At 44.2% G+C, this 12,773-nt stretch overlaps 1 protein-coding gene across 1 annotated transcript; it reads right to left on the minus strand.

Annotated features, from left to right (window-relative positions):
- Positions 1 to 2,207: 2,207 nt before the first annotated feature.
- Positions 2,208 to 6,868, minus strand: LOC119213345 (growth/differentiation factor 10-like). Its single transcript, XM_037464581.2, has 3 exons — positions 6,432 to 6,868; positions 4,043 to 4,953; positions 2,208 to 3,921 (listed from the first exon to the last, which is right to left on the minus strand). Exons 1-3 carry the CDS (start codon positions 6,691 to 6,693, stop codon positions 3,730 to 3,732), a joined length of 1,365 nt encoding a protein of 454 aa, XP_037320478.2. The 5' UTR covers positions 6,694 to 6,868; the 3' UTR covers positions 2,208 to 3,729.
- Between the last annotated feature and the right edge of the window lie 5,905 nt (positions 6,869 to 12,773).

Raw genomic sequence — 12,773 nt, forward strand, 5'->3', positions numbered from 1 at the left:
CAACATTATTGCTTCTCAACTTCTTGGCCATGGAGTCAGCCCTCATGGCGTGCTCATTTTTACAAATTAATTGAATGGCATACTTGTATCTTGCATTAGTGAATTTCTTGCACTTTAGAACAGGCCCTTGTCCGGGTCGCCCTGCGACAGCCCAGGATTTAAAAGCTTCACAGGCTTCAGCGCGGTACTCAGCTACATACTCGTTCCAACCAGGTTTGATGTTACGAATCTTATTTTTGTGCTTTTAGTGGGGCTTACTGCCTTCATACAAAGCACAGACTATATCATTATACATGGAGCAGAGAGCTCTTCTATGCTCCACATCCTACAGTCAACATCAGTCCACATAGTTGCATCTCTAGGTGGATGAATATTACTTAGATTTTTCTGTGCGAGCATAATAGGCCAATAAGTCCTCCTTTGTGAGAGTTGACCAGTTTAGTTTTCTTCATTGACACTTATCCCATTGCTAGTTAGTTCCAGGAGATCTTCAACATTTATTGACATGGAAAAGGGTATATGATCAGTTGTTGCTGCCCCATAAAGAATGCCCATACATCCTAATGAGGCGTGTGCATCAGCTGTACTCATACAATGGTCCAGCCACGACTGTCTGTCTGTAAGCAGAAGCACTTCGCTTGACAGTATCAAATGATTATCTTTACAGAACTGAGCCATGTGATTGGCCAATAATGAGCAGTTGTCTGAGATATCTGCATTCATATCCCCAATGACATAGATACAAGAGGAAGTATTATCTTGAATATGTCCTTTTTGAATAAACAGTATTAATGTATTAAAGGAAAATACTGAGTAGCCACAGGAAGTACTAAAACGTTCTCCTGTGGTTTGGTCAATTTGTCTTTCCCAAAATGCACAGCAGGTGGAAGCAGCACACCACTTTTCCCGCATGCTGTAGCAGTAGCAGCGTCAGCAACACATTACATCACGGGTACACCTTGGGGTCAAGTTGATCCCAAAACCAGGTTTTTGTGTCTGATACTTTGTTTGTTTATTGACTACCTAAATAGCCCATTCAATCAAATTTACCATTCAACTGGCTGCCTGCACATTACTACTATTGTATATCCTTCTATAATACGGGTAGATGAAATCAAGCGTGATTGGTTGAGAGCGAGTACACGGGGTGTACTGAATTAAGCCATAATGTTGTGTTAGCTGTAGCGGCCATTTGTCCTACAAATCCTTAAATCAAAGGGCCACTGCTGCACCCAGTTTGTTTCCCTTCACGCAGTAAGAAAGCATATTGTCCAGGCGATCTTTTCTTGTTGTTTCCCATTTATTTACAACCAAAATCCACCAAACACATACAATAAACTTTGTATTGAACTTTGAACTACTTTCCTATGCAGTGCTCTGCCTCACTAACTGGTAAAAACTATTCATCACCCAGGTGCATGCTGGTCCCACCTAGCTATTGAGTAACCTCCAGGTGCCCACAGCATTACCCAATTAGTGATCCAATTACCCAAACAATTAAGCAAACTATATTTAAGAATAAATAAGTATAATAGCTCCGACATTACCTATTTACATTGCCTTGAGTGTTCCAGATCAGTACAGTGATCAAAATGATCATTTCAGTTTTTAGCTCGGTGGCGATCGCAGATTTGGGAAATGCGAGCTTTCGCAACCGATTTAGGACACCTTTACATCAAAGAGGACAATTCAGGTGGACATCATGAGTGATGTCAATGAATGAGAAGCACACATTAATGTCGATCTCCTTGGCAATCATCAACCAATTTCCAGTGCTAGGCCAACACACGGGAAGTTTCCAATGCTGTTTGTTTGTTGCATAGCCACTTTCTGTAGGCTGCTGAGATGCGATACACAACGTTTGGTCTCTGCAACTTGTGTTGTGCTGAAAGGCAGCTATTTACTTATAACGTCACGGACAACTATATTATAAAAGCAATAAGGTGTGCCAACAACACACTTGAACCGTACATTATTGACGATAAAATACAGCCTCTCGTAAAATATTGCTTTAATCTTTTCATATTTTCAAAATATTATTTAAAACAGGGTTGGTCTTCGTGCACAGCAGTGTATGCATGCTCTTACCTTTACCTTTAGGGCCTACATCTCTATGACATTGGTGTAAAAGTCCTCTTTATGTTCGTTTAGTTTAAACAGTCTCTTTGTCTCGTTAGACATTATTGCTTAGGGTGAAAGTCGTCTTTGGTCGGTCCACTTCACACTGTATGTTTTCAGTCTTATTCAGTTATTTTTAAATGCAACTAATGGTTTAAGGTAATAATGTTTTTAAGGTTGGTCTGTTTTCGATCGAAGGGTTTGGCAGTATAGCAACTACTACTACAGGATTGCTGTAAAAGGATTGTAAAGTGAGATCAAACAGATATGTATGCATTCGTGTGTGAATATAATGTATTTGTATGTTAGTAAGATACTTTGTATGTCAAATGCACACAGTCTGTGATTTATATATTTTTTATTAACTTAAGGAAGTCAGCAAGTGTCTTTGACCGTATGTACAGTACAGTTAATTTCCTTAACAGACATTATGTCTACAATGTGTCAAAGGACAATCACACAACTCTTCAGATACACTTTGGGCCATACAGTTATAAGGTAGATACATTTATCCTTTTACTTGCTACGTAAATCCACTTTCATTACAAACCGTGAGCTACATGTCCTCTTGGATAACAGTATTTATGTATCAAAAGTAAATACTGAGCTGTAACAGGAAGTACAAAAACGTTCTCATTTCAAATGGTTTAGTCTGTTCATCTTTCCCAAAATGCACAGCAGGTGGTAGCAACGCACCACATTTCCCTGTGTCCTGAAACAGTAGCAGAGCGAGCAACACGTTACATCTCAGTGGGTGATAGAACACAGAATTATAGAACATTCTCTATTGAAATATAGTTCAAAGACGATATTACCTCTCATGCATGAATAACGGTCCTTGCTAATATGTGGAAGCTGTTCAATGGCAACAATGTGGCATTACTTAAGAATAAGTACCATTTAGTAAGCATTAGTATCAACATTATTTACATGCTGTGGGGAGATTAATTTAGTAGGAGGTAATTGTGCTGCCATACAGCTTCTGTGTCCATCAGACCCCAGTGACTCAATCAGTTGGCACATCATCAATCCTATCGACAGGGGCAAGCAACAGAGGATACTGATGTCCGAAGGTTTCAGGAACTGTTAAAACCCAGACTTTCAGTTTGATTGAGTTAGAAATATTCCAAAAACCAGGCCGAAGAAAATAATGGCTGACCTCGTCTAATATCAGAGCTGGGAAGACCACTTTATAAAAGTGAGGTGAGCTGAAAAAGACAAAAGGAAGTTCATAAGGGATCAACAGAAATGTAGATTTACCTGCAGGATCTTTTTTTTAACCCAGATTCAACATCCAAACAGTAATTTCAATACATGAGCAGGTTTTTATTAAGTGCACCGCTTTAAACTGCTTTTGGATGAAGAAGAACAAGAAATGACGGAGGCCGTGGTGGAGGAAACTGGAAAGTGTTTGGTCACCCCGGCTTCATGACAGAGGCTAGTCCAAGCTTCACAAGAGTTCTCAACCTGAGACTCAAGAGTCCCCCCCCTTTTGCCGTATTTGTCACCGTCCTCTTCAAGGTGGAAATGCCCTCCTGATATATGCTCCATATGTACGTCCTCTTCAGAACCCAGCATCTTCATAGATGGCAGACCTTGCAGTCTCCGGCTCTACCGGCAGGCACAGGTGTCCACAGACATGCCGGGGTAAACCTTTAGCGCCATATTCCTGTTCGTATCGAGGAAAAGGACGCTGAGGGGACTCATCTTTTCTGGAACGCAGCACGGCTCGGGGACGCCAGGGACGATTCCCACCGCTCTGACGATGCTCTGGATGGTGGCGTGATTGGACGGAAGCGCCACCTGAACAAATGAGTGGGAGTAAATCAGTATGAACGCTGATAGAAATGACTTGTAACACACACACAAGAAAAAGCCAAAATGAAATCTTTTGTATTATCTGAAGGAAGATGAAGCGTGTAACCTTAGGGATGGGGAATCCGCAGGCCCCTGCGCAGTAGTAGGCGTCAAATGCTTTCGGCGCCAAAACCCACTCGCTCCAGCCGATGTCGGCGAAGTCCACCCGAAGGTATCGCCTGGAGCAAACCCTGGGCTCGCTCCACTGTCTCCTCCTGGCCTTTTTCATTGTCCTCTCATCGAAGCTCAGCACCTCGGGCTTCCCCGGGCCCTTGCTGCTCTGCAAACTGTGCTTCTTTCCTGGCTTCACTGCTGCTTTAGCCTTCGCCGGAAAGTAGGTGTTCTGCCACAGCTCTTGATTCTTCAAGGTGTTGTACTGGACCTCTGGAATGTTGTTGGTTTTGATTTGGAGATGAAGCTCTCTCCGGATCCTCAAGGCTGAGGCCGAGGAAGACGCGTCTTCCGCCACGGGGAAGGGTCCATACCTCTGGAGTGACTTGGCCACGCTGTTGGGCTCATCTATTGCTCGGTCGTCAGCGTACACCAAAAGGTAAGGCAGGTTGGCCGGTGACAGACGCTCTTGGCCATGAGGGCTCCGTTGCTGTCCACGAGCTGCCGCAAAACCCATTTCGAACTCCACAGTGAGCACGAGCTGTTTGCCATCCCTGGCGTGTTTCAGCACCGGCGTTACGTCCCTGGTTTGCCAAGAGCCTTTCTTGAAAGGAGCCAGAGTTATGTTCCCCAGCGATGTCGCAAAAGCCAAGTCTGAGGAGGAGGATCCATGGAAGAGCAGCTGCGGGGAGGGAGGATAGGGATGCTGGGGCCCGGCGGATGGGTGGCGAGGCCTTCGGAAACGCAGCAGTTGCTGGTGGTGGCGTGGCCGATTGTAGAGGAAATGAAAAGAGGCGAGGAGTATGAGCTCTGATTCTTGGATGGTAGACAGGTTGAACTGGAACACGTCTTTGCCATGAAATACTCCTGGAGATTTTGAAAAACAAATTAGAAGACTGATGATAAAAAAAGCCTCCCTTTGATGTAACATTTACTTCTCCTCCACAAAGTTAAAAAAAGACTCGTCCATACGAATGTTTTGTCAAATCCATATGCTAAAGACCTGAAAGAGGATCTTCCACTGGAGTGACCAATAAAGACGACTACAGTGCTCACGTTGCTGCCTTATGCCTTCCCTCTTCTACCACATCGTTCTGGCACATTTGACTGACATGAATAAAAAGATTCAATACTTTTTCTGTGAATTGTTACTCAACACATTTGACTGACATAAGCGGCAGCATGGAACACATTAAGCACGGCATGCTTCATCCCAGCCTCATCTTGGATGGCTATACTCTTGAAGTTCACCCTTGTCTCCCACACTTCACCACAGCTTGAAAGACAAACATTGGATCGGTCCAGTAGGTGTGTCGCAGGCATATGGAAATGCTTATAGTAGAAAGAGCTCTTCTGAGGTTTTTGGTGTGCAGCCGGTGTCCGGGAGTGATAATAGGCTCTTGTCTAACACCTATGTTGCAGCTACTGGAGAACTACAGTTCTGGTTTGTCCTCGCTTTATTTTGTATTTCCATGCCTCTCAAATCCCCGAGTTAACTTCACTTACTTTTCTGGTGAGTCGTCCCGTATTGCCACCTCCTGTGTCCAATCAACTGCACCTCCCCAGTGTATTCAAACCATGTGTGTCCCTTGTCTCGTTGAGGGTTCGTATATTAATCTTGGTTTCCCCCAGGACCCTGACTGTTGTGCTCTGATGTCTCCATGACCTTGTTCTTGTTTGTCTACAGGCATGCTGGGAGTCATTAAGTCATTTTTTGTTGAAACCTTGAGACATAAAGGTTTCCCTGATAAGCAAAACTCCAACAGAGCATATACGTGAGGGCAGTTAATGAAACCGCACTGCTAATATTATTAAGATCAGAATCCATTTTTTTCAAGGAATTATTTTGTTTAAAATTATTCATGTTAACGTAAACTTTTAGCGTATTTGTAAGAGTTGATCTGTAAAAAATCGTCAACAAAAACAAAAAAGTGGATAGGCAAAAGACCATTCAAATGACACATTAGGATAACACTTTTAAAAGTTATAAAGTTCGTTTGTAAATAGGACTGGGATATTATGTTGATTCACCTTATTTAAGTGCTTTAGGAGATAACCGTAACGATTATTTTCTAAAATCTGTGTTTTGGAAAACCTTTTAATTATTATGATCTAATGACACAAACCTAACAGAAAAAAAGAAAATGCCCAAACAATGTATCGAAAATGTGCGCAATCAGTTACCTGAAAAAAATCAGCTATTAAGCGGAGATTAACACAAAATAAATGTCTATATTTTGACTCGTCATGGACATTATTTTGTTCGGCTAACTGGCACAGTGGCCGCAGCAATAATTACTTATCATTAAAATAACATGCTACTAATAAACGCTTCGACCACTCACTCGGGACTGCTTTAAAGCTCCTCACAGTATTTCCGTCCCTCTGGCTTTGCGGCTCTTTGCTGTACTTCTCGTACACTTTGAACATGTTGATGGAGACCATGTCCCGGTTCGCGCCCTCGTGCGTAAAGACACGCTGCTCCGCAGGCGCATAGTCTTCGGTACCTTGACGCACGGCTTGACCAAGATCGTCAGATACCTTTTTGCCCGAGCTCAACTCCAGCATTATTAATACATGCAGAGTGTGAAGAAAGCCTCTCGCCATGGTGGATGTTCTTGGAAGTGATCCAAACTAAAAGTGTGAAGCGGTAAAACTTGATACAGCAAACAAAAATAAGCAAAAAGCAGCGCTGCCTGTCTCTCGCTGCTTGATGCCCACCCAGGAGTTTCAGCCGGTGTCCAGGTAATCCGTGTGAGACCTGCACTCCGCGGTTCACGGTCTACAGCTGTTTCTATAATGGGTGGAGACCGGGGGGGGGGGGGGGCGCATGGATGGAGCTCTCCTGCTGGATAGGAGATGGTGACGCCTCGGAGTGCGCAGCCAACGAGCGACACGCCGCATTTTCGGTGAGCGGCTCGTGAGTTTTGATGAAAAGCAAAGTTAAGAACCACCCTGTATCACAGAATAATATTAAACTCTACGGGAATTATGCAGCACCCACTAAGGTGGTGCAACTATGACAATAAAACAAGAAGTGGTTGTCATTAAAACATATTTTATTTTAAGGATTAAAAAGAAAAAGTTAGACCAGAGTACATTTTGACTGATGATGCTGATCTCAGCCTTAGGAAAGATTGAGTAACAAGCTGTCAACAACATCTTTCCAGGCTCCCCTCTGCTTTCTGTGCTTCTCCTGCAACACAATAGTGTCCCTGTGAGTGAGATGACAGCAGGTCAGCCCTGCTTTTAAAATACCTACTGGTCCTGAGGGGGATTACAAGGAGCTCTTTGACAACAACGTGTCTTAAAGGACTCTGCCTGGAACGGGTCTCGCCCCCCCCCCCTCCACCAGTAAAACACTGGTTTGTTTAAAGTTAGTGCGGCTTCAACGAAAGAGCCAGATAGCATCTGTCTCCGCCCGGGGAGATTGGGAACTGTGTTATCACTCAGCGCAGGCTCGCCTAATTGGTTCTAATGGTGACCAGTCTTCTTTTGATGGTGTTTCAGGCTGTCCTCGCCAGCACAAACAACAGCATTAATCATTTGATCAAACACTTAAAACGACCAATGCCTCTGTTTTCCTCACAAGAGGCGGCCTTGTGGTCATGCAAGGAAGGACTACTCTCCTTCAGAGGCAACCCTTTTGGATGTGGGGCCCGGAGAGCGGCCTGACGCCGTTATAACGCCACAAAGCCCCTCAGGAAGTAGGTCAGCGAAGATGATTGGGGGCACAAAGACTTTGATGTTCGAGACCACAGGTCGCAACCTCTCTGCCACCAACAGTTACATCTTGGTGTCTTTTAATGTGACTATTCCCTTTTCCTATCCATTGCCTGAAAGCCTTTGTTACCTGAAGTTAACCAAAGCGGTCGCCAGATCACAAACGGCCAAGTTGTTTGGGACTGTGCCGACAGACTCTGTTCTTTAGGTGTGAGGACTTTAAGCCCTTCATTTGTTCTTTAGGTGTGAGAACTTTAAGCGCTTCATTCATTAAGTGAACATTTTTTTACATTTAGTAATGAGCTGACTAACATCATCCGTTACATTCATGCTGCACAATTAGTAGTTGCGGTTACCAGCCGATTAGTCCCGTCTAATCATGTTCATGCAGATGTAGTGCACAGTCCTTACCACCTGATGCTCCCCACTCGCTGTTTGCTGCAGCACCACAACGTTTTATGAGCTATAACTTCCAAAAAGGTCACGACTCTTTGCTGTCCTGGCTGGAATGGGCTCTCTGATGACATCAGGGCCGCAGAGAGCCTTTACATCTTCCGCCGCAAACTAAACACACACCTCTTCAGACTGTATCTCAAATAAAAACACAAACTAATTTTAGCACATAAATTGTAGAGCCCCTTGCGGGCGCCTTGCATGCTTTTTTTTTTTTTACCCATTCTTGTGTCCTTGTATGCGTCAACCAATTTTTCTAGACTATTGTCAAAAGCTACGCAAGCCTAACACAGCCGCCCGCAAGGCTGTGATTGGTCTGCTAACTACATCCTTTCCGGAGTCAAACATTTCTGGTTTCATAGCATAATACTGCCACTTTTAAAAGGACTGTTTTTGAAGAGAGAATGAATCAGATTCAAGAGGTTTTGTTGGGAGAAATATGGAAATATGACAACTTTGGCGGACTATCAGGACGCGCAGATGGCCTCCAATTCATGGAGGGAGATCTATGCAAACGTCGGTTTGGTTAGGATTGTCCTGTCTGCCATTTTTCAAGGTGTGGACAACAAGTCTGAGTAAATAAACAAACCAACGACTTTCACACACAAAGGCGTCATTCTCTGGGTCGTCTTTGATAAAAACGTTACTCCACCTAGTGTTCTGGCGGTGAATTGCAACACCCGCAACCCTGAATAAAAATGAGTCGATTGACACAACTGCGCGAGAAGCCGCAGTTGCAGAACCATGCCAGAGCCTTTACAACTATGTGAAGACTATGAAGCTGCATTGTGCCACCCTGCCTTGAAGACGAGTAGTTATGTCAGCCAAAAGCCCCCACCTATCGACTCCTGTTGTACTCTTGTTTAGCAGCTGAGCCACTGAGTCTATACAACCCCACATTAGCCGCCACTTCAAAGGTAATCTACACCTTTATGAGTACTTGTCACACCCAAAGAAAACATAAGTTGTCTAACTTAACAGACTTTCCCGCAATCAGAGAACGAGAGAAAATGTTAAACAGACAAGGTTAATCATTTGTTGGATTGAAAAGTGTTGTATTCTAATTGTATGTATTGTCAATGATCATGAAATCACATCATTATCATGGGTTTGTGGCCAGAGATCAAAGAAGCATGGTCATGTGTCCCACACACATCAGCTTGCCAATATTGCTGCTGTACAAAGTACGAGAGAGAGAGAGACCAAAAAAGAGTTCCGTGAAGATAATTTAACTTTCTATGAATAAAGTTGTATTAGATTTGAAAGTTTTTCTCCCTTGCCACAAATATCTTTTGACTTAACTCAGAGAATTAGACAAGAATATTAATTCCACATTAAAAATATTATTATAAAAAAAATATTTACAGATGGCTTAGTTTAGCATGAAGACAGGAATCAGTGGGTGACAGGTAGACTTACCAACACCATCACATTTTCCGGGATGTTGATGGGAAGACGGATACCACTCACCATGTCTCTACACCAAATATGCAACCATGGATAGCTTAGCTTAGCATAAGACTGGAAACATGGAAGCAACTTGGCTGTCAAAAGTCATATTTAATTTGTTTCAATTGACGAGTTGTGGTCGAGATAAGGAGTGTCTGACTGCCTTTTCATCAACGTGAAGGTCAAGTTAAAGATACAAGATATATATTGTAGTAATTAGTTCATTTGATACTCTTGTCTCACCACACATGCTATGGAACATACCAACAAACCATACATTTTCCCTGGGCAATTCAAATGGCACCGCTTTGTTTTTTGGATCACACCAATTAAGCTGAAAAGGGTGAGAACCAGCACTGTTGTTCGGTAATAGCAGAACCAGACCACAAAGCAGGCCAAAATATACCTCCTCTATTACACATTGAGACCCATTTAACATTTTTCATCTTGTATGACATCATGAGATGAGTCACCTCTCCTACACCTCCTTCTCCTCCTCCTCATTTGCAGGGTAAAATGGGAGGTTTAGCCCCCCAAAATATGCTCTCATTCACTAAATATTTGCCTGGGGTGCTCATCAGGACAGGGAGGAGGACAGACGAGCCCACCGTGTTTCTTTTGGCCCGAGACCCCATCCTTCATCCTCCCTCCTTTCCCCCTCCTCTTCCTCTCTTTGACTTGTTTTCATTCTGCTGGCTGGAGCTGAATGACCATTGATGCTCACTGCAGTTGGATATGGATGTTTGTGTGTGTGGAAGAGAGTTTGAGGGGCATGACATCCCCTCATCCGATTTCTGCCAAGCTGTCCGCACATACACACACACACACAAACACGCCCCATACCCCCCCCCTCCCCGCCCCAGTCTGGATTCAGTGCCATACCTCCCTTATAGAGAGCCACAGTCGTGCCACTTGAGCTCCCATCAACATCCCTCAACCGGTGGTGACAGGTCCACACACACACACAAACATACAGCCGTCCTGCTCTCTCCGGGAGACATCCGGCTGTCTCACGCATTAGTGCTGCAAGTAGCCGCAGCAGTGCCAGCCCAATGGGGAATGTCTGCTGGAGTCAAAGGGGAAACTTGCACACGGCAACTGTATGAATCCAAATCACAAATATTTCCTATTTTACAGCTTTTGCTTTGAAGTGACATTGAATCGCAGAATTAGCTGTGTGCAAACATCAAGGTTTCAAAGAAAGCTCCAAACTCTACTTAAAATCCCATAGCTTGGCAACAGGCATGTTGAGTTTATCAAAACTAAATATTTCGGTCATCATTTGGGCCAGTTTTTAGTTGCTAGTTACAAAAATGATTTTTTTCCATTTGGCTCTACCAACTAACCAATAATGGTGATCCGTGTGGGAGTTATCCTTTTAGAAACTCAACTGTTCACACATCTCCTCACGTAGCCACAAAGGCTTTGAGTCTACGCAGTGCGGTGGCGTGGCGCTCGGCCCTTGCATCTGTCCGCGTCCTGCCGCGGACGTCAGCTGTACCCCGTGCACAGGGTTGTCACAGCCGCGCACGAGAGCCTGCTCGTTCATCATCCGGCTGCAGACAGTGCAGCCGATGACTAACCGAGGTAATGAGCTCGTCTGTGAGAGGGCTTCCCTCCGGAGATCCAACTACCATGTGCAGAATCCCAAACCACAAGAACCCCAACAAACCCCCCCCCCATGTGGCTCCACGGAGACAAGGCCAGCAATCAACGTGATTGATTTCATCCCCGACAAGCTTTTCCTCGAGCGGCCCAATTTGGAAAATACTTCTTTTGTGTTGCATCTTTTTTTTTTTTTCCATCAACAACGTGAACAAAGCTAAGTCCTCATTGTGTTTCAACTGGCTGATCCAGGGGCTGATGTAGTGAGCTGTTGGCCAGAAGATGGATTGCCTTTAAAGAGGACATTTAGTTTCAATATGCTTAGGAGTAAGGAGTTGGGGAAACCCCGCTGCACAAAAGGAAATTGAGAAACCAGATCTTAAGCTAGGTGGTGGAGTCAAAAAGCCAAAAGTCAAGCGGGCGCATAAAGGCTTAAAAACCTGCCGACATACCGACACACGCTTCTGAAAAATGAGTTTGCTGTGCCATCCGCCAGCAGCCGTCCACCGAGGACGCTCTAGTTGACTGCCACTTAGACGTTACTCTCACTAACCATAAGAAAACATGTCACATGGAGCCTTTAGAGCTGCGGCTGAGCCTCACAGACCCTCTCTAACCCTCATGTCGGTCCGTCACTGTGTGACGGATGAGTCTGAATGTCTCCCATGAGGAGGGCTTTCATTAGTAAATGGTCATCACTCTCCTGTAGTGTTTTTTCGGGGCTGCAATTTTCTCTAAAGCGAGTTGTTTTGGCAATTCCCCCTCAGCCCCCCCACCCCCCCCCCCCCCCGTCTGAGAACAATCATCCACCGCGTGTTTGTCAGTTATTTGAAAAATTGACAATGTTCTCAAATTGCACCTATTTTTCACATCTCCAGCTTCTGCAACAGCTGCATTTTAAAAGCCAGCCACGATCGCAGGTCTTCCTCTCCCAGGAGGGATGGTGCACACGGTCCATTTTCACACTCGAGCGGCAGGCCTGTGCTGCTTGTTGGCTTCACCTCGTCAGCCCTCGCTTTGTTCACTCCCTCCAGACAATGTCTGTTGTTTTGTCAAAAGACTGGAGGGAGGAAGCTTAAAGCTGCCTCTCTTAACTAAAGCACATAAGCTACAGCTTTGGTTAATTGGTATCCCGGAGTGTGTCTGGCGTTTTTTACTGTACATGTAATTGGTGTTTTTTTATGGAGAGCAATATTTAGAAAATCTCATTTGTTTAGTTAAAAACTCCGGACCTGAATGCAATTTTTTATCTCCAGCTGATGTATGATCTTGTGAACGAGATGACGGTTGTTAGATTTATATTATTTGTTTAACTGACTGAATTCTCCAGCCAGTAGCGTTTTATCTAAAACAAAAAGGGGGAAACTGCATTCAAATCTCTGGAAAAAAACTAAAACAAATCAGTGCAAAAAGAAAAACTTTATGGATGTTTCTGTTGGCGTGTCCATTCTCTGTCT

This window comes from Pungitius pungitius, chromosome 21 (genome assembly GCF_949316345.1).
Source record: "Pungitius pungitius chromosome 21, fPunPun2.1, whole genome shotgun sequence".
Taxonomy (NCBI): Eukaryota; Metazoa; Chordata; class Actinopteri; order Perciformes; family Gasterosteidae; genus Pungitius; species Pungitius pungitius.